The sequence below is a fragment of the Heterocephalus glaber genome, unplaced genomic scaffold (genome assembly GCF_053883595.1).
Source record: "Heterocephalus glaber isolate CG9 unplaced genomic scaffold, H.glaber_assembly_v1.0 deba00001663, whole genome shotgun sequence".
NCBI lineage: Eukaryota > Metazoa > Chordata > Mammalia > Rodentia > Bathyergidae > Heterocephalus > Heterocephalus glaber.
In genome coordinates this window covers 136,358-159,783 of record NW_028258404.1, presented here as the reverse complement: position 1 = coordinate 159,783, position 23,426 = coordinate 136,358, and the positions used below count along the sequence as shown (strand labels likewise).

At 37.1% G+C, this 23,426-nt stretch overlaps 1 protein-coding gene across 5 annotated transcripts in view; it reads left to right on the top strand.

The window, feature by feature from the left end:
• Positions 1-23,426, top strand: part of LOC147822299 (uncharacterized) — a 390,614-nt gene that overhangs the window by 231,994 nt on the left and 135,194 nt on the right. For 2 of the 5 annotated variants that reach the window (XR_015445828.1, XR_015445827.1), the window contains exons 3-4: positions 2,534-2,684; positions 13,426-20,715. The exons of 1 other annotated variant lie outside the window; for it this stretch is intronic. Coding sequence is in view for 1 of the 4 variants with exons in the window: in XM_087197288.1 (XP_087053414.1) it covers positions 2,534-2,604 (71 nt within the window). In the remaining 3 variants the exon portion in view is untranslated. Of the gene's footprint in view, positions 1-2,533; positions 13,078-13,425; positions 20,716-23,426 lie in introns of those variants that run through there. 2 more of the 5 variants (XR_015445826.1, XM_087197288.1) reach the window with 2 other exon arrangements.

Genomic DNA, 23,426 nt, shown 5'->3' with positions numbered 1-23,426 from the left:
ATATATCTCTTATAATATTATAGAAGATAGACAAACTACTCCTTGGACAGTGATTATGTTATTATTCAATGAGTACTGGAACAGTCATCATATATAAGACTTTACTGGAAATTGACAGGGGAATTGTGACCTGAATTGTAGAATCTAGATTCAAGGAAATTCACATAAAAATCCAAAGGTGAAGTGAGCAAAAATTATATTGCACTTCCTCCCTTTCTGTTTCTGTCTCAGACCACTTGGTAACTAGAGATAATGTGCTTCCTTTCCCATTTCTTTGGCTTTGTGAAAAGCCCCTAGGAATTCTTAGGCCCTGGGAAAACATGGGTAAAGACTGGGCCTGCTCAGGTTCAGAGACTTTATTTCTCAGGTTGTAAAAGCAGTTGAAGTATCTTCTTCCATAACAATCAGAGAGGGACTGAGATATTTAAAGATGGTCCTCAGAGTTTTGTACAAACAGTAGAGAGGATTTGAGTAATCAGTACTCCTGATTTGAGTAATTAGGATCAGATACAAAGGGCTGAGGCTCTGGGGTTCCTAGTGGAGGGGAAGAAGGAAAGAGAGATGGGCATGGCCATAGGGGGAAGTGTGAGTCACTTGCCCTCAGTCTCTGTGCCCTTAGAGTGGGGTGCCTCTGTGGAAATGTAGGGCAGCAACACCTGCTGAAAGCAAAAGTAGCTGCGGATTCCTGCCACATACTCTGGACTTGCTCATAAGACATTCTGAACTGATGACCAAAGCAACAGCAAGAAGCATGTGACAGTGTTTTCTTCATCTTGTATTTGTATATGGCAGAAGTATTTATTTACTGGGTAACTGAAATGCTAGCATAGTAGCTTATGGGATCAGCATACCCAGTCTAACAAGATAGTTTACACAAACTAGCTTGAACAAGTGTGTTGATCAACCAAAACATGGGTGACCGACTAGTTTTAAAACGTGATCTTATTTGGGGAGCTTCTTCAGGTGGATTCTGTTCCGACTGATCTGTTTGGCTCCCTCAGGTCAGCTTTGACAACCAGGGGACCCCACTCTGTCCTCCCTTATGGCTCCTTTGCATCTCTGTATGTCTACACACATGGGTGTGACCATTGTTATGTGGAAGGAGTTTGTCAGTCTCTCTTATCTGGGCAAAGCCTCAACACTTGGTGAGTTTCCACAAGGAACCATTAACACCTTGCAATACCTCGGTGATGTCAGGAAGCTTGCCTTTGACCTAGTGCTTGGTGTTCCTTGCATAAAGGCCTATCATGAAGCACAGAACTGCAGGAAGATTGCATGTGTCTGTGAGATTCCTAAAAGGACAAGTTTCTAAGTGGTATATTCATGCTCACTTTAATTTTTATTATGTGAAATAAATGCTGATTTATGAGAGAAAACATTGATTGAATGCTGGTGGAGCAGTACTCTGCTTCTGAGTGAATATTTTCTGCCTTAGGAGGGCCTGCGGAGATGGATACAGTCACCTGTTGGGGCAGTACGCAGGCAGTTAGGCGATGTAAGATCATGGGGAAGTGGTAGGCTTTTTGGTGGTTTATTTTCTCGAAATAGCCTAGGTGCAATATCCTCAGTGACTGTGTGTATGTACGATAAAAGCCTAACAGCTGAGTAGAAAAAAATAAGCATTAAAAAGTAATTTCCAGCTGAATGGGGTGATGCACACCTTATCCACAGCACTGAGGGAGGCTTCGGCTGGAAGACTGCCTGGGCAAAATAAAAGTTAAAAAAAAGAAAGAGGGAATATAACTCAGAAGTGCAACACATCTGGGTCTGTTCTTCAGCTCCCCCCATAAACATAATTTCAGATCTTCCTTTATTCCTTGCTAACATGTCACCCAGCTGTGTCCTATGCTATATTTGTTCAATTAATCAACAGTGTGTTTGGCCACTTCCAGTGGAAAGATTAGACTTTTGCCTAAAGTTGCCCTGGAGAGAAAAATATGTATTGCAGTGAAACATAAGGAAAATTCTATATAACTGAAATAAAGAACAACTTCCGTATAATAAAACCATGTTTGTGGCCTGGCCAGAAGCCTAACTAATGCTAATTGTAAATTGGACATAATAAATTATGTTGAAAAGGAAATCATGTAGCAGGTACTTTGATTTTCATCGGTAATGTTGCTGTTTCAGTGCACCTTCATTCCAGCAATTGCATTTGAAATTCAAAGCACATATAATTTTGTTTAGGCAATGTGAATGATTTCCAATATTTGGAGGTTTTATATCCTTTTAGTTGTTTGATGAAATAGCTTTCTGACTTGGTGCTTATCTGGGGATGGGACTTTAATGTAATAGAACTGTCGAGCAGGAAGGATCTGTAGAGATCACCCGTGGTACCTAACTCCACGCCTGACCCACTTATATTATAAATATAGAATTAAATTAAAAATTAAGAAAAAATCAGAAATATAGCTTCTCTTCTCCAAGATCACATAGCACCATAGCACGGTAATGAGAGAACCAGGATGGGACGTTGGATCCAGCCATATTCAGCCTGTCTCACCCCTAGCATAGGCTCTGAATTTCCCCCCAGGAATCCCAGTGAATGCGAGGAAGAACCTTTTGCTCTCTTTCACCTCCCACGTCTACAGTGCTCCTGCATGAATCTCTGGGTCTTTACTCACCGCAGCATGCCCTGCAAGGAGGAGGAAACAAGAAGTGGGGGGATAAAGGACGTTTTTGAGGTGAGTTTTCTCTTATGACCCACACAGTTTCTCCAATGGCCAGTTCAATGACAAGGCACAAAACTGATCTGGGCAACAGCAGCATCATTTGAATCTTCATTCAGCTTTTCTGTGTGGCACTAATAAAAACATTAAAATTTCATGTGAAAATGTATGTCTGCAGACAAATGAACTTGAAGTGCCTAAGAATTTTGCTTTTTAAAATTTGCATTAATTGAATATACTATTTATGTCATCATGTATAAATGAGAGTCACTCTAAGAATACCTTCCAGATAGTGAAGAACATAACATTAACATTTCAAAAAGAGAAGTTTCAGTTTTGTTTTGTGTTTTCTTTCTTCAGTTTAAATGGATGGTCCCATGATTAATTAATTCTACTGAGGCCTTAAGAGAAACTCATTAGGTACTGATTAAAATTAAAATGTATCTAAAGGTGAACATAATTCTACTACAGCTACATAAAATAGATATGTGGTATATATTCTATTTGTTAAGGAAATAAACAAATGAATGAATTAGTGAATGTTAGGGAGCTGAGATTGACTGATTAAATTAACATTTTAGAGATTGGGCTGACTTAGAAAAAAAAATACTCATCAACATTAGCCTGATGTTATTTGGTAGACACGGTAAGGTACAGTATGCATTACCAACCTCATTAAGTTCCAAATAAAACTCTATACTTTACACCATTTCTACAAGAGGTTTTATTAGATTTCCTTAACTGGTGTTATATTTTTTGGCCAGAGCATTTTTAAACAGCTTCACATAAATAAAGTTCTATTTTGTCACCATGTCATAGTAAAATAAACTGCTTGTACTATGCATCTCTGCCAAAGCCAGAGCAGACGGAGAAAGGATATAAATGTGTCAGTATTCCGGGAGAGAAAACACATAAATGCACATGGCGACTCTCTTAACTCTGAGGCTCAGCATGATGCTAATTCATTTGGGTGACATTTAAAAAGCTACTCTCAACATAAATAATACGTATATAGTGGGGGGTATCTCTGACAGACACAAAGTTGAAAAAACAGCCTAAAAGAATGCACATCAGATTTTACAGGTGCTCAGAACATTAATGTACAGTGATGGATGACCTTTGTGCTGAAGGTTGACATAATGTTGAATGGAATGTTTCATTTATATCTGGTACCAAGTTTATTGACCAGCACCATAGGGCAGGGCCAAGCCAGGATTTGAACAGTCTCTACTTTTTTTCTTTTTGTGGAAACTGTTTTTTGTGTCCTAAACCCTCACAGGCGACAGCTCTTAAGTTGTTTCACAGATATCATTCCACAAGATGGATTACTCTCTTAAAAGGAAAAAAAAAAGTTAGGCTTAAGTATTCATTACCAGAGGTGCAAGTTTTGATGGGTAAATATGAAAAATTAAGCAGAGAAATTTTTTGCCACATTTATCATACATCTTTAGTCTTGGTTTGTCACCTCTAATGTCTCTACAGTTAAAATCCCCATGATTAATGGTGAGTTGCTACTGAGAGTGCCTACAGATAAAGATCACAAAATCCAGAAACGTAAGAGAGTAAGAAATCAAGCAGGCTATCCGAATGATGGCATTGACTTGTCCACATAGTGTCCTTCCCATTAAGTATAGAAACAGAGTTTTAATGAAAAATGGTAAAACTTTTAATTTCCTTACATTGCTAAGTGGAAAATTATCAGTATCTAAAAGTAACAGTTTTGAAAATTTTTTCAAGAACTTATCGTGTTTTCTTTCATAATGTCAGCTGTTATACCTACTTATTATAACCTTTTAAAAGGTGATAAGCACTGCACATTCTTGTTTTTTGCTGGTTGTACCTTTCAAGTTAGTTTTGCTGTGTCTTTCTTTAGTTTTCTCATTCATTCATTGAATGTCTACACTCTACCAGGTTTGAGGAGGACACAAAAATATAACAAAGAACTATCCAATAGTTTAAAAAAGCAATACAGTAGATAAAGCAATTACAAAAATGCTCCAAATGCAAAATAGGAAGTCTTACATATCCTTAGAAAGTCACTTATGGAGTGATGAGGGACAGATGCGGAAGTGATTGGTGCTCAGACAGGACAGCTCTGGCCACACATCCTGGAAGTGGCAATATTTGAACAAGATGTCTAGAATTTGCACTTCCAGTGAGCAGGGGGGAGTAAAGGAGAGCCCCTGCAGGCATACAGAAGATGAAGAAAGGTACAGAGGAAGATGTAATGAAATAAAAAATAATAGTATATGTCATTATTTGCTGATGATATGATACTTTAGATAGAAGACCCAAAAAACTCCACCAAAAGATTTCTAGACTTAATTGACAGTTTCAGTAGAGTAGCTGGATACAAGATCAACACTCAAAAAACAATACCCTTCTTGTACACAAATAACAGACTCCCTGAGAGAGAAATTAGGGAAACAATTCCTTTTACAATAGCATCCAAAAAAATGAAATATCTAGGAATAAATCTAACAAAGGAAGCAAAAGACCTCTACACTGAAAACTGCAGCACTCTGAAAAAAGAGATCGAGGAGGATATAAGAAAATGGAAAGACATCCCTAGTTCTTGGGTAGAAAGAACCAATATAGTGAAAATGGCCATACTTCCAAAACTGCTAAATAGATTTAATGCAATGCTGATTGAAATTCCAACAATATACTTCACAGAACTAGAGAAAATAATCCAAAAATTCATTTGGAACCAGGAGAGACCTAGAATAGCAAAAGCAGTTCTAGGCAACAGAGACATGGATGGGGCATCACAATCCCCAACTTGAAACTATACTACAATGCTACAGTGATAAAACAGCATGCTACTGGCAAAGAAACAGACCCGAGGATCAGTGGAATAGATTAGAAGATGCAGAAACAACTCCAGACATACTCAGCCACCTCATCTTTGACAAAGGAGCCAACCACCCTCACTGGAGGAAAGGTAGCCTATTCAATAAATGGTGTTGGAAAAACTGGATTTCAACCTGCCAAAGATTAACAGTAGACCCATATCTATCACCATGCACTAAACTAAGATCAAAGTGGATTAAAGATCTAAATATTAAAACAGAAACACTAAACTTGCTGGAAGATGAGTTAGGTAGAACTCTTGAAGACATTGGCATAGGAAAAGACTTTATGAACAAAACCTCAGTAGCACAGAAACTAACAGAAAGAATCAACAACTGGGACCTCATCTTATTAAATAGCTTCTGCACTGCAAGAGGAACCACCAACAGACCTAAGAGACAACCTACAATGTGGGAAAAAAATTTTAGCAGCTGTACCTCAGACAAAGGACTACTATCTAGAATCTATAAAGAACTGAAAAAATCAGACCCCCCCAAATTCAAAGACCCAATCCAAAAATGGGCATCTGAAATGAACAGACATTTCTCAGAAAAAACAGTAAAAGCAGCAAATAAATACATGAAAAAATGTTCAACATCACTGGTCATTCGAGAGATGCAGATACATACAACACTGAGATTCCACCTCACCTCAGAAAGAATGGCTGCTATCAAGAAATCAACCAATATCAAATGGTGGTGGGGGTGCAGGGAGAAAGGAACCCTTCTCCATTGTTAGTGGGAGTGCAGACTGGTGCAACCACTGTAGAAATTGGTATGGAGATACCTCAAAGAACTAGGGCTGGAGGTCTCATTTGACCCAGCTATTCCCCTGGTGGGTATCTTCTCAAAAGAATTAAAAGAATCACAGCACAGTGATATCTGTGCACCCATTTTTAAAATAGCACAGTTAGTAATATAGCTAAAGCTTGGAAACAGCCCAAGTGCCCATCAACTGGAAACTGAAAAAAGAAGATGTGGGATTTTTTTATAAAATGGAGTACTACTCAGCCATAAAGAATGAGAAACTAGAGACATTTATAGCTAAATGGATACATATTGAGGACATACTCTTAAGTGAAATAAACAGGACACACAGGTGTAAATCCCAAATAGTTTCTCTAGTGTGAGAAACTGAAAGTGTAAATAAGGATTAAAATGATTAAAATGAATAATTGATAATTTGAAATAGGAAGAAAAGGTCCAAAGGTATAGGGGAAGTGGGAGGGGAAGGGGAAAGGAATGAAGGGAAAGGAAAAATTATGAGAAAAGGAAAAAAATGGAAACAAAGTCTTTGTAAATAGGGAAGGGTGGAGGGGTGAAGAGCACATAGGTAATGGGGACAAAATAAGAACCAAGATGCATCATGTACAGGTACAAACACCCAATGATAAATGTAAATGTATTGTATACCTAAAATGTACCAACAAAAGAATTTAAGCAAAAAAAAAAAAAAGGTAACGGTATGGTTCAGTCAGGATAATTATTAGATACATCACTTCATATACTTATCATTTTGGGGGTGGAAGTGAGAATATTTAAAATCTACTCTCCTAACAATTTTCAAAATATGGGAAGATGTTAAATATGACAGGTACAATTCTGTACAATAACTTTCTTTTTTTTTTTGGTACGGGGGATCGAACTCAGGTCCTTGTGCTTGTGCAGCAGGCAGCAAAACTACTGAGCTAAATCCCCGGCCCAACAATAACTCTCTTAACCTATTTCAAAATATCATATATATATATATATATATATATACACACACACACACACACACACACACACGCACACACAGTACTTGTCAATTCAAAGTTAAATTAATGTAAATTTAAAACTTTTTTGAAAAGGGAAACTAAGTTGGATCCAGGTCAGCAAGGACCTATGGAGGTCAAGCTAAGGATCTGAGGCCTCTGCCAGAGTGAGTAAGGAGAAATGGAAAGTCCATAGTGGAAATACACCTAGTTAGAACTGTACTAGGAGCCAATGCCCTGATTAGAAGGAGAAAGGCCTGATAAAGAATGCAAGGAAGGAACACAAGGCAGATGTCCCATCAGGGCAGTGGAGACATTGTTATAGGGAATGCTGTGTCAAGACAGACCTTCAGGTTCAGCTGAGAGGCCAGTAGAGCTGCTAAACATGGGAGCAGGTTTAGAAGGGAGGGGGTGATGAGTTTAGCCCTGAGCCCCAGAATAAGAGTGTGATTCTGCAGAATAACATTATAGCTACCTTTGAGTCCCCAATTTCTAACACAGTGTAGAAACCAAGTAAAAGCAAAATGTTGTGGAAAAAAAACTAGTCACCCCATGTGACAATGTCTAGTAGGCAACTGGAAAATTAAATAATTCACTATGTTTTCTCTTCACAGTGCCTGGTACATAGTATATACTTATTAATTAATATCTGATTTTATTTCTTGACCATCAAGTGGTTAAGTTGCATAAATGGTAACTATTTTGAAGAACTTCTTCTTTTATTGTAATAATTTTCAAAGTGATAGATTTATACTTTCTTACCAATTAATACTTAATACAGGTTGAATATCCCTTATCTGAAATACTTGGGAGGAGAAATGTTGCAGATAGCAGACTGTTTCAGATTTTGGAGTATTTCATGTACCTAATGAGATATCTTGTGTGTGGGACCCAAGTCTCAACATTATTTATGTTTCATATGCTCCTGATGCACAGAGTCTGAAGGTTACTATGATGTTTTTAGCGCTTCTGAGTTTTGACTTTGACCCAGATCAGGTGTGGAATTTCCGAATGTGGCATCATGTTGGTGCTCAAAAAGATTCAGGTTTTGGATCACTTTGGATTTCAAATATTTCTATTAGAAATGCTCATCATGTATTTGAAATATATGCTTTTATGTGAGGAAATGTTTATGCTAAAGAACTTTGTACCAAAATTAATTTCTTCCAGTAAAGAACAAAATTTTAAGCTACTTATTTATATTAATAATATAAACAATATTATATAATATATTATATATTATAAATAATAAATAATATTATATAATATATTATATAATAAAGAAAATTATCTATAAGTTTATCTCTGTTATTTTTTGTCACATACTAAATGTAAATTTTTCCTTGGCAAGAATGCACACTTGTCAGTTTGGAACTAACTATGGGTAAACTTTTAAATCCTGTTTCATTCTGTTTTGATTTTTATTCGGTATTACGTCTTTCTGACTATACATACTTTAAGATTTATAAGTCAGTTTTATCAGCTGTTTAGGGCATCATCACAGTTATGAAAACTATGTATCTTTTGGGTAGCAAAAGAAAAATATTAATCCATTTTTGTTATTTAGCTGAACTTGCCATTTTCACAAAGTAGCCTAAAATAATCCTGCTACATTTATATGAAATTCAAGAGTTGATGATTAGGAAACATCTTAAAGTTCCAGTACATTGCTGATTAGTAATAGTTTGTAGTACATCTCGTTATCATCAACTAAATATTTTCTGACATTCAACCCTTGATAACCAAAAGCAGTGTTTAGACATGGACTGTAATACAGGCAACTGATACTTGAAAACTAAATAGGTAGAGACAAATGTAGAATATCAAAATGATAAAAATCAAATTCCACAACATCACTGAAGGATCCAGAGAACACTGAGTAGCCACAGTTTGATGATAGATGAGTAACCAGATCTAAATGCTCTGTAAATACCCAGTCATTTGAGATAAGTCATCTTGAATGCCTCCTTCTTCATACTTGAAACATAACAACTTGGGGACCAAACCCAGACTTAGCAAGGTGTGGTCTTTTTGCCCAAGGCCATGTTCCAGGCTGAATAAAAATAGGGCCCTTGTATTTATTGTTAAGGGATCACAATCTCTGCTTTTTGTTTTGATTTTACCCTTAGTTATTACAGTACGGAATTTCCAAAAATTGTCAGTTCCAGTTGTAATGATCAGAAAAGAAAAATGGGGGCCGGGGATTTAGTTCAGTGGTTTGTTCAGAGCCTGCTGTGCAAGCACAAGGACCTGAGTTCGATCCCCGGTACCAAAAAACCCCCAAAAAACCAAAGTTGTTTATAAAGAAAAATGGTTTCTTGCACAAACTTTTAGATCTAGACTTTTTTTGTCTATGATTTGCTTCTAATTGTGATGTCTCTTACACTTTCTCAAGATGAAAATTCTGCCATTTATTTAGGTGAACATTTGGATTTAGTAATATAGGTAAAAAATTAAGAAAAGAGTTCCTCTTTTTAAGAAACTTGTCTGCAGAAACCAGTCATAGAGATATGTAAATACAGGAGTCTTTACAAAGGACAAATAATAGATGATCCACTCCCACCCTGCCCCACAAATGTTTCCTATTTTGATATCTGCATTGGTAAAAAAGGAAGAAGCCAGTTTATTCCACTGTGACTCTTTTTCTTTGGTCCAAATTACCCTGAGTTTATTGTACCTGAAGCAAGACTACCTGAAAAATGAAGCCATTGCAGGAGTCCTCCCCTGCTTGAGGTGTAATTTTGTGGGGTTCCAAAATGCAGTCTTGGTTGTTGAGATCTGTGGATAACCCAAAAGTCTGTATCTGAAGCTCTGAACTGATTCTGTGTTGTATGTGTGTCAAATTGTGTTGTGTATCCATAAAGGTTGCTCTAGATGGTCTTAGCCCTGTTCTTCCTTTGTAGTAAATGTCATGCTCCCTCAGCCATCTATTTCTATGGCAGGAAAAAAGTAGTCTAACCTATGGAATTGAGGCAAAATATGATTAGTATGCCTTGTTTTCATTTGTTTATATTCCTTCAATTCATTCCCTCACTCATCCACTAATGAAAAGATATCCAGAATCTCTTGTGTTTGGTACTGAAGTCAGGAGATTAAATAAGACAATCCCTATCCTTGCCTAGTAAGGACATGCACAAATGAACAACTAACTATATGATATAATATGATTGCTTCAATAATAGAACTGAGGGAACAGAGAGAATTAAGAAAAGGCATAATTAAAAAAAGATTTTTATGGTGTAACTCAGTGATTCTCAAGTGTTTCCCAAGGCTATACCCTTCCCTTATGGAGTCTTCCCTGGCTTTGTACAAAATAAGAAAAATAAAAAATATATTTTCATAAAATTAATTTTAATTAAAGAACTGTCATTTTTAAGATTCTGTCTTTTCTACTGTGCTATTAAAAATTCCATTTTTTTCATGAAATAATGGTGACAACAGATGATGCTCATTTAAAAATGTTTCTTGGTCGTCAAAATAAAAATTTGGCAACCCTTTGTTATTTTTCAATTTTAAAAAATTACCAGTCTATGAAATCTAAAAGGTTGGGCTGAAGTGGGCTTTTGCTTATGTTGAACTGTTTTTCAAAGCCTGGCAACAGTTATAAACAAATAAACTCAGCCTATTTTTTCAAAGGTCAGACAATCAGAAAATAAAATTAGGCTTAAAGAGTGTCAAGTATTCTTATGGGTAATACACTGTTAAGAGGCAAAGTCAACATGAAATAGGCTTTTGGCAAGCATTTCTTTTCTCCTCTTGGTGAGCTCATGGTGGTCAACCATGCTTTACCACAAAATTTGACTCTAGGTCAATATCAGAGTCAGGCAAGTATGCAGCATGGACCAATGTCTATCACAGTAGGAGATTTATTTATGAAAAACATGGATTTGTTTGTGCTTCCATCCTCATCATCCTCCTCATCATCATAAAAACTCCAAATTCATCTGCCTGGTTGATAAAGAATTGCTGACTTGGGTGGGGTTTCCTAATAGCTGTCACTCATCTGAAAAGCCACATATTTTCTTCTTGTTAACCCCCATGGATCTCTGGATCAGGTCTGTAGTAACCTGTGATGGTTCTGACCTGACCTCTAGGGCTTTGGCATATGCAAGTAGTGGGTGTTCAGACACAAGGGCCAGGTCCCACAGGCCTCTGGGTCCTAAGCGAGCCCAATGCAGAACAGAGATGAAGATCAATACACAGATTTAGAATGACACAATTACTCCATGTTGGTACCAAACAATTACAAAGCCGAGCAATGAATTAAATAGAGAGGTAACACTGTATGTGTTGATCCTGTGGTCCTATACAACACCGTGTCTTCAAGTACTATGTGAATAGATATGAGTGCAATGGTCAAATCTAGCTAATTAACAAGTGCATCACCTCACAGTCATCTTTTTTGTGGCAAGTGCATGTGACATCCATCTTTATATTTTTCAGTAATACACGATATCGTTATTAACTGTGTCACCTTGCTATACAATAGGTTCCTTGAAACTTATTTTCCCTAACTGAAATTACGTATTCCTTGACCAACGTCTCCTCATCTCCCACTCCACAGCCATATGCAAAAATATATTTAATGGTTTTTATACCAGCAAAATAGTGAGTTTATTTGTACAAATCACAGGCTCATTCTTTCCTTACCACTGGCCTTGTCTCTGTTTCTACGTAGAAAATATTAGTGTGCACTTGGCATTATTTTCCTTTTACTTGCTATGTAAATAGAAACTACAGCCTAACTGAATATTTTTGCAATTGTTAACATTTAAGTATAACTAGCCTATTTTTATAGCATACCAGCATTTACCTAACAAGTAGAATTGGAAAACATAGGAAGACACGTATTTAAAGATAGATTTACAATTTGAGTTCCAAAGAACAGGTTTTTTTATTCTTTCATGGTATTTGGATATATTTTATATCTCAAGTAATCTTTTCCTTCATTTTGAGACTTAGGAAACTAAAGTTCAGTGTAAGTATATAAATTTTTCAAGGTTGCTCGACCAGATGTATACTAGATCATCTCAGTAATTACATTGCCTTAGTACTTAAATATTTTGTTTGTTGTTTTTCTTTAAAAAAAAAAACTTTGCACAAAATTATGTTCCTGCACAAATATTTAGATGAAACAGCTTTCTTGAATGGACAGGTCTGTTGATAAGAAAGCCTTATATCCTTGAGTTTCTTCAGCAACATCACTAGCATAATCAGCAAGATTCGTAGGTGTTTGGCTTTTGAGACACAGAAAATGACAATGATTCTAAGTCAGTACTGAAGAAAATGTAGTTGCAATAATGCCATCAGTTCCCTAATTTTGTCAGTTATATTATTTTTCAATATTCTCTGCTTTAGAATATTGTATTGCTCTCTTAAGTGAAATAAATAGGACACACATGTATAAATACCGAATAGTTTCTCTGGTGTGAGAAACTGAAAGTGTAAATAAGGACTAAATGTATAATAGTTCATGTGAAATAGGAAGAAAAGGGGCAAAGGGGAAGGAAGTGGGAGGGCTAGGGGAAAGGATAGAAGGGAATGGGATTAATATGAGAAAATGGAAAAATAGGAACAAAATCTTTGTAAATAGGGAGGACTGGAGGGGTTGAAGGGAGGGCTGGGCAAGGGTGAAAAATAAGAACCAAGAGAGACTATGTAAAGGTGCAAATTTCCAATGATGAATGTCATTATATTGTATACCTAAAATGTACCAATGATTAGAATGAATAATCGATAATGTAAAATAGGAAGAAAAGGTCCAAAGGGGTAGGGGTAGTGGGAGGCACAGGGGAAAGGAAAGAAGGGAAAGGAAAAAATGATGAGAAATGGAAAAAATGGAAATAAAGTCTTTGTAAATAGGGAAGGGTGGAGGGGGTGAAGGGAGGGCTAGGAATGGGGAAAAAACAAGAACCAAGATGCATTATATAAAGGTACAATTCCCAATGAGAAATGTAATTGTGTTGTATACCTACAATGTACCAATAAAAGAATTTAATACAAAAAAAAAGAATATTGTATTGCTTAAATCCTATTTGTGAACAGAATTATTGATTGCTTTAAAATAGGCTGTTTATCTTGGTAGTTTACCATTTTCTTGTAGTTGCAAGAGAGAAGTCAAATTATTGCTCTTTTGTGTGATTTTAAAAGAGCAGGGATGGTGTGTGGCTTGGTTACCATAACCTTGTCTCTGAGACGGAGAAGGCTGCCTTCGGGAGGATATGGTAGATGGCATTGACTCCAGACGGGTTCCTTTGTTCTTCTGAAGACTTGAATGGCAGAAGGTGCTCACAGTGTTGATTTTGCAACCAGAGCTGAGAAAATGGAGGAAGGTAAGACTTAAATTTGGGTTCCTAGAGTGCAGTTGTAGAAAGAAGCATGTATGTGTGTTCCTCACTGCCTAGTTGGAGTAGCCTTCCACCATGTCAAGGGGGAAAGGACTCAGACTTGGTTTCTTGGGTGCCCAGAATTTTACAGAAAGTGGGAGAGGTAAGGAGATCCAACTGGTCCATTTGTTCAAATAAGGAATTAAAAACAAATAATTCGTGTATCTCCTATAATAAGAGTGTAAATTGGAGAGTAGGATGGAGGGCAAGGAGCTTCTGACCCTAAATCAAGTGACTAATTAGTCTCATATGAGGTTACTAAGTGTTTCCCATGCTGCCTTTGGTCTAGAAGGTAAACTCCTGATGGCCAGGTACTGTGTCCATTTGTTCACCATTTGCATCTTCTAAAACATGCCAGTGGCTGTGAATTAGTCTGCTAGGGCTACCATAATGAACTGTCAGGGACTAGATGGTTTAAACACCAGAAATTTATTTTCTTCTTGTTCTGGAGGGTGGAAATGCAAGATCAAGGTGCTGGGAGAGTTGATGTCTGGTGGGCTCTCTCTTCCTAGCTTGCAGACGGCCACCTTCTTGTGTCCTCACATGGTCTTCAGAGAGAGAGACCTGTGGGGGTTGAGATTCCAAGGAATTGGAGAGGGGAGCGCAACTGAGTCCACAGCAGGCTAATAAAAGTTTATTTGGTAAATGACTAAATAAAGTGAGAAGTATAGGTATCTGTGAGCATCTTTGCAACTAACTACATGGTTCAGGGTTTCCCCAATATGTCCTGGGGCTACCAATGTTTCATAATGCTCTGTGAGAACAGGATTTACATGGTCTAGTTTTGGAGAACTTTGCCCACTTAAAAAGTTCAGGTTATACATTAATATATCAAAGTCTCAGAAAAGAAAGCCATGAAACTGTGTTTAACCCAGAGCTTCTTTCTACATACCAAATACAGAATGAGTCCAGAACCTCTGCCCCCCACCTTTTAAAAAAACCTACTGCTGTCTGATATGCCACTTTAGAAAATGCTTCAGCCCATGTTGAAGGCTGCTGTTGTCAGTGTTAGGGTGAGGGAGGAGCATGAGTTTGCTCTGCTTTCCTTTTAATGTATTGGGGCTAGGGATGTTGCTAAGTGATAGAGTGCTTGCTCTTTAGTGTCTCAAGTCGAGACTCAAAAGCTAGAAATGGACATTAATATGCACTTAATATTATATTAATAACAATAAAAATAAAAAGTAAAAGTTGTCCTACTAAGAAAAAGTCATCCCATAGATATGGAAATAACTATAGAAAGAAGCCTTTTGGATGGATGTGTAGGGTCAGCTGCAAAGGAGGGTAGAATCATGTCACTTGCAGGAAAATGGATGGAACTGGAGATGAAGGAAAGTAAGTCAGACTCAGAAAGACAAATCCCATGTTTTCTCTTATATTTGAAATCTAGGGGGAAAGATAACATGAAATTAGGTGGGAGAGTATTAGGAAGAGAAAGGGACCAGAGGAGGAGGGAGGGAAAGTTAAGGGAGGATTGGATAGGATCAAATTATGTTACACACATATATGCAAATGCCAAATATTCTGTATAATTAATATTCACTAATTAAAAAAGAAAATGAAAATCTTTATTGAGATATACACAAGTTTTACATTGTATAAAAAGCAAGTCTAGGATAAATGTCCTTCACCAAAGCCAAGAAGAGAATAAAGGTGATTGCATACATGCCTGTAAATCAAGATGAAAGGTTGTCATATTTTATCACACAAAGAGTTTTAATACTGCCCACAAGGATAGTACCTTTAAGTGTAATGATGGAGACACGGCTCTATCTCTTGATACCTTCAAGGATGGAAAATTGGGGTGATAATCAGACCCTGCCTTCTAAGGGTGTCTACTGCTAAATCTGAGTTTACCCAGAACCCATCAATCAAATAATCTAAGCCTCACTTTTCCTGTTTGCCAAATGCAGGGCATTAGACAACAGGATTTGTAATTTCTCACTCAGTTTGCAACTTCTGCAGTTTTATTCCTTAGACTAAATGTTAATCAATAGAAATATAATACAAAGCACTTCTGCAAGTTTAAGATTTTAAGTAGCCATGCTAAAAAAACAGGAAAAACAGGTAAATTTTATTTTACTAATACATTTTATTTAATATAATCAATTCAAAATATTAACATAGCTTGTAATCAATTAAAATATGAATGAACTCTTTTACACTGTTTTTACTACTAAGTCTGAAATTGGTGTGTATTTTATGATTACAACATATCTCACTTCAGACTAGTCATATGTCAGGCCGTATTTCAGGCCATATTTCAGTTGCCCCTCATGGTAGTGGCTGACACATTTGGTAGTGTAACTTTCAATCTAGAGTGTTAAAAAGCCAAACCTGGAGTAAATTTACTCTGCTTTTTGATGTCAGTTATTTTATGATGTTCTACTGGATGGCTGGTTACTTCCATTTTGTTCAAGCAGTTTTTCATTAAATGATTTTTAAATTAATTTTTCTACCTCTTTTCTGTATTACTAAAGTTTTCTTTGAATGTGAACTGATCAATTATGTCAATCTATCTATGTTCTATTTGTAACTTATCCCTGCTGAGGATGACAAGAACAGGTGAACACACTTTTATCTTAATTTAGCATCTGAACTCATGCTGCCATGTATTTTTAGGGAATGTTTAAGTTTATATACAAACTTATCAAATATATATTGTTTTCTGGCTTATATTATATTCTTCCATGTAATTAGGATGGCAAATTTTAAAATCCGGAGCCTTTAACTTTTATACGTATTCTGCACTCCTGGGTGTGTCATACTTGAGGCAGTGCTTCTAGTTGTGTGTGTAGTTGATTATGTGCATGATAGAGATTTAAAGCCATAGTTACACACTTAGGAACTAGGACTTCAAAGCTGACATGTCTTATCTTCCATTGGAGCTAAAATCCCTTCTTATTAACACTATATATTTTCAATGTTCTTATAAAACATTCATATTTTGGAATAATGACAGTCCTAATTACTAGCCCAACATTCTTTGTGAAGTATTTACTCTTTATTTCCATATACATATCATTTAGACTAGAGTAATGCCTAAAATATGTTTTCGGTACAATGCTTCCAAGTCTTAAAAAACAGTCCCTTCTAAGAGAAAAAATGAATATCAGGTTACTGACCCAATAAAACCTGCAATCCCTTATATATGTTCAAATACATAATGTTTAGTATAAAGTCCCTCCTAAAATGTATTTTGAGTGTCATGTTGGAGACAGAAAATGTGTTCAGCTGCCTAAGATTCTGGTTGTGTGACACAAAAGTGAATCAGACCTAAAATATCATCGAAGCTGTGTTTCTATATATGAGAGAGACTATTTTGTAACAGTCTGTGTCATGAGTTCAGAGCAGACATGGTAAATCATAAGCTGAGGACCACCACTGTGTTTGCGGAGCAAAAATGCAGGCTTTCTTTATTGGATAATAAATGACTGCAGGGCTGGAAAGGAGTCAGATGCTTCAGATTGGCAAAGACAAACTATCTTTGAGTCCAGTCCTCTTAATTCACCTGTACACACCCCACACTATTGCTCAGGTGCTAAGCAGAAGTGCTTTTTGTCTTCAAGGCTGAAAGACCCTTTAGTTTAAATTATGAACCTTCTCTGGTTTTCTTTTAAAAAGTAAAATAAATGCTGTAGTGGTTACTAGTTGTAAAAAGTTGTTAAAATACACAGGTTCTGCCCCATTTCCAGTGAAATGCTGTGACTTAAGAATGCCTGTTTATTGTTACTTGGTGTGCAGCCGAACTGCACAGGTAGATATAATTGGATTCTCTCTCATTCCTTTGTGCATTTTATTATCACTTGTGGCCTGATTCAAAATTCTAGAGTTAAAACTGCAAACAACTAAAGTACTAAATAAGTTTTAGAATTTTTTTGCGTCACATAGGGCAAAGAGAATTGGAGGATACAGAGTGAAGTAAATTCTCAGCATTAAAAAATTATTTTTGAGAGAAGCAGTTTCCAAAGTAGGACTGCTCAAGACAGATTGCAAAAATGTAATATTGTGCCAACTGAACACATTTAAAATATTAAAACATGATCTCAGCACAGGTTGGTTGCATTAATAATTCACTTCCCTTATCTGTCAAGTTAGATTTCATGGTCACGCCGAGACATGCTGATGGCCCAGAGGTTATTATTAAGATTATAGGGGTACAAATTTAAAGACCCAATCGAAATATGGGCGTCTGAAATGAACAGACATTTCTCAGACAAAGAAGTAGAAATAGCAAATAAATACATGAAAAAATGTTCAACATCACTGGTCATTTGAGAGATGCAAATGAAAAAAAAGCTGAGATTCCACTTCACTCCAGAAAGAATGGCTGCTATCATGACATCAACCAATAACAAATGCTGGCGGGGCTGTGGGGAAAGAGCAACCTTGCTCCACTCCTGGTGGGAGTTTAGACTGGTGCAACCACTGTGGAAATCAGTATGGAGATACCTCAAAGAACTAGGACTGGAAGTCCCATTTGACTCCGCTATTCTACTGCTGGGGATCTTCCCCAAAGAATTAAAAGAATGATACCACAGTGATATATGTGCGCCCATGTTCATAGCAGCGCAGTTTGTAATAGCTAAAACTTAGAAACAGCCCAAATGCCCATCAACTGGAGACTGGATAAAGAAAATGTGTTTTTTTTAATAAAATGGAGTATTACTCACCCATAAAAAATGAGAAATTAGAGATATTTATAGCTAAGTGGAGGCACATTGAGGCAATACTCTTAAGTGAAATAAATAGGACACATGTGTAAATACCAAATAGTTTCTCTGGTGTGAGAAACTGAAAGTGTAAATAAGGACTAAATGTATAATAGTTCATGTGAAATAGGAAGAAAAGGGGCAAAGGGGAAGGAAGTGGGAGGGCTAGGGGAAAGGATAGAAGGGAATGGGATTAATATGAGAAAATGGAAAAATAGGAACAAAATCTTTGTAAATAGGGAGGACTGGAGGGGTTGAAGGGAGGGCTGGGCAAGGGTGAAAAATAAGAACCAAGAGAGACTATGTAAAGGTGCAAATTTCCAATGACGAATGTCATTATATTGTATACCTAAAATGTACCAATTATTAGAATGAATAATCAATAATGTAAAATAGGAAGACAAGGTCTAAAGGGGTAGGGGTAGTGGGAGGCACAGGGGAAAGGAAAGAAGGGAAAGGAAAAATGATGAGAAATGGAAAAAATGGAAAGAAAGTCTTTGTAAATAGGGAAGGATGGAGGGCATGAAGGGAGGGCTAGGAATGGGGAAAAAATAAGAACCAAGATGCATTATGGAAAGGTACAATTCCCAATGAGAAATGTAATTGTGTTGTATACCTAAAATGTACCAATAGAAGAATTTAATACAAAAAAAAAGATTATAGGGGTGGGCACCTTTCATTGGCCTTCTAGGCTGGACAGTTGTTGAACAAAACCAACTGTTACTTTGATTCTAATTAACTGGACACTGAGAATTGTGATGACACATTTAAAATAATGATTTATGAAATAAAAGTTTCACTTACCCAGCATTTTCTTAATTCTTCCTCTTAATTCTAATTATACGAGACAGGCAGATGTACATATAAAATAGAAGTGTAGGGGATGCATGTTAATGTCATGGAAAGATTTTAAAACACAAACAGTAAGCTGTTGTTGGAATTCTCATTGCTGTTACTTACCTATGACATATTAATTGATATTAATAGTTGATCAAATATGAGTGTATTATATAGTTAAAGTTAATTACATTTAAAGTAACCATACACATTTTCTTTCTTCTATAATTAGGATACGTAGGGGTTAGTAAATATAGAAATTGTTTAGAAGCAACAGGACTTAGGGCTTGGGATTCAGCTCAGTAGTGCTCCGCCTGCCTTGCAAATTCAAGGTCCTGAGTTTGATCCCTGGTACAAAAAACAAACAAACAGAAGCAACAAGACATAATCTTTGAGTGTACCTATGGTTTGTGAGATCCCTGACAATATAAAGCTTTCAATACTGTATTTTAAGAGCAAACCTTTTTTTACAATATAGTGCAATATGGAAACAAAGAAGTAAATTTCCATTTGCAAACTTCTCTCATATATTGTTTAATATTTTTAAGTAATTGATCATATCATTTTAGCTTATCTTGACTCTAATATTCTTCTACTAACAACATCATTGATTCCTTCTTCACATGATACCAGAAGCACGTGAGTCATTTACACCAAATGTGCACCAGAGAGCTATCTTGCTTGTGTTTATATATTCTGACTACTATGCTAAATTTTTAATGGTGACATATTTTCAACTTTTTTCATTATTGAATAATGTTAGGTTTTTATTGGGGTAAAATGCATATAAAATAAAATTTACTTCTTAACCATTTAAAAATGTGCAGTTCCATGGTATTAAGTGCATTCACACTGTTGTACAACCATCACTACCATCCATCTCCAGGATGCTTTTCATCTTGCAAAACTGAAATTCTATATCCATTAAGTATTAACTCTTTATTCCCCCCTCCCTAAGGCTGCCATTCTATTTTTTTCTCTTAATTTGGCTCTAAATAGGTACTAAGTATAAGTGGAATCATGCAGCATTTGTGACTGGCTTATTCCATTTTGTATAAAGCTTTCAAGGTTCATCTGTGTTGTAGCAAATGTCAAAAATTCCTTCCTTTTTAAGGCTGAATAGTATTCCATTCTACGCATACACCACATTCTGTTTATCCATTCATCTGTTGATGTATACTTGGGTTGCTTCTACTTCTTAGCTATAGTGAATATTATTGCTGTGAACAGGGGTATATAGTTATCTCTCCAAGACTTTGCTTTTAATTCTTTTGGGTATATACCCAGAGGCAGTTTTTCTGAATCATGTGGTTCACATTTCTTTCAGGCTAAAAATGAGGTCTGTCAACGGAGCACATGGTATCAATAATATTCTTCACGTCGGTGTCCCAGTTCTTCATTAAATAAACCTGACTTTTTTCACTACCCAATTACGGAAGCATTTTGGAGGAAGAAAGGCAACCACCTCTTTCTATACTCATGGTACAGACCTAAAAATACTAATCTAGGTCAGTGGAAAGAAGATTTTTGTTTTGAGTTTGGGTTTTGGTTGTTTTGAGAGATTAAGTGGTAAGGGTGCTCCTAGAGAAATGAAGAAATAATTATCATTCGGCATTTCTTAGCAACCAGGGGTATTATGCAGGACAAAATAAGGATAAAGCATAATACAAAATATGACTGAAAAATATGGAGAATGTTTAAATTTTAACAATTTTATTATAGTAAAAGTCAAAATGCCTTAATCCCCTCAAAATACTCCTGACTTACATAAAACACACATCTCATCATTCTTGCCACTTTGTGAAGCAGTTCTGGAAGTCTTCCTTCTTAAATGTGTAGTTGCGTTGTTGTGGCTGCCTCAAAGCTCTGAATCGATTCAAAGCGTTTACCTTTCATGGTGATTTTTGACTTGGGGGGTGGGGAGTAGGAGTCACATGGCACCAGATCTGGTGAATAAAGAGGACGTGGACATGTTGTCATGTTTTTATGAGCCTACCTTTCTGCTGGATGGCACTTGGTAACAGTGCTCACTGTATTTTGGATCACATCTCATAAAGACACAAAAGAGGACTTCCAGAACTGCTTCAGAAAGTGGCAAGAGTGATGGGATAAGTTTGTTCAAAGTGTGTGTGTTGGGGGGGGGGATACGTATTTTCAGGTGGATTCATGGCAATGTGTCTTTTACTGTGGTGATTTTTTTACTTAAACAGTATATATTTTGATTACCCCTTGTATACTTTCAGCTTGAAAATAAGAATGAATTCACACTACAAGGGTAAACTTTGATAGGATTAACTGGCTGTGGGCACTGGGCCCATTTTAGGGCACTCAGTCTCAGTTCTGTACTTCGTTGGTTTGGCTTCTGAAGTAATAATGCCCATTGTACTGGATAAAAGGGCAAGAGGTGGGCTGGGCCAGCAGAAAGGGAATCATTGTGGAATTTATCTTTGCTAATGAGGCCACGTGTAAATTCTGTGGGCTTAGAAATACTTTGCAAACATGCACTGGTTTTTAATGTATTCAACAGGGCAGTCAGGCCCGGGATTTAGCTCAGTGGTTTCGCCACCTGCTGCGCAAGCGCAAGGACCCGAGTTCGATCCCTGGTACCAAAAAAACCCCCAAAAAACCAGGGCAGTCATAGTCACTGGTTCATACTTTGGAGCCCCTCTCTTCCCAGACAGAAGACTGTGGGACAGATGTGTCTCTCCTCGGGCTCTGCCTGAGGCGGGAAGGCAGGGCTGCAACACCTACACAGTTTCTGGGTGCCAGCTTGCTCTTTTCCCCAGCACAGTCCCAGTCCTTCAGTCCTTTCTCAAGATCTAGCTACTGCCTTCCTGAAGTCTTCCTTGCCGCACCCGCCCCCCAAGCTGAAGGCAGTTTCCTTCCTCTGGGCCCCCACTGTGGCCTCTGTAAGCTCATGGTGACAGTCACTCTTTCCTTCTCCTTGGCCACGTGTGTATTCTCCTCTACTCTCAGTAGGCCCTGCCTCCACTTTGTCCTTGTTCCATAGACCTTGGGCCAAGGCCCCTCCTGTGGATGGCTTTAGGGCGTGACCCCAACAACTGGCCCAATCAAGGGTGGAATACCCACCCTAGCCTTTACGTCCTTTACCTTGGGCCACTTTTCAACAAGTTCACCTGAAGAAGCACAGAGATCAGGCAGGATTGTGGTTTTGATGCCACTGAAGGAGGATTAGACCAGAATTTTTGTTTATGTGGACATAAAACTCTCTCATAGTGTGCAAGCTAAAATTTAAGCCAGCTATCTAAAACAGTATAGTTGCTTGGTAAAATAACACAAACCTAAACTAAATAATAGGACACTTGCAGTTAATAACCTAAGTCAGTATTCGATAAAGGAAAACATTTACCATGGGATAAATCTTGATTTGACGCTTCCGTATCTCCATCGGAAAATAATTTCTGATCCTTCTAGAACACTAAGAAATAAAGGATAAATGTATTTCAGTGAACTAAAATCCAATATCCATATAACAGAGGAAATGATGTTTTCGCAGTTGAAGGAGACTGCAGGGTTTATTTGGTTTGCTTAACTGATGTGTGGCTCTCCCTGGAGAGTAGTAGTAATTCTGCCTGTGTTTGCTCACTCCAGCTTGCAGGCTCACCACATTTTGAGGCAGAAGCTTTCCATCAGAACGGTACTTTTCCCACTCCCCAAAGATGGGGTCGGGATGGGGATAGGCTCTACATCTAAAACTGTCCTCCAACTTAAAAATGTCATAAAGGGAAAACAAATATACCTCTGCACACAATACTTACTCATTTGAAAGCTACAAATTTAGACCTAAATTGTATAAGTAGTGTATGGTGACTTATGTCCCAAACACAGACAGAAATTCACAAACAGCCTGTCACTTGATTTGAGAAAAATTCTTTGCTTGATGGACAATAGAGTAGTGTGACCAGGTTTGGCAGAACATAGCAAGAGAAGAGAAAGTCACACAGTCCTGCATTGACTAGGTTATATATTTTCTCCACACAGCTGGCCCTGTAGCTCACCACCACTTCCAGCCCTCCAAATTTTCTTTTTGTCCTTACAGAAAATTAAAATCATAACATTTGGCTGGATAGTTAGGATGAATTATTCCAGAGACTTTTTATTTACCTTTCTTTCAAATATGTGTGATAGAAAGCATAGATTAAAATAATTAAAATGTTTTCCCAACACGCCTATGAGAGCTGAGGCGGACAAGTGTTCT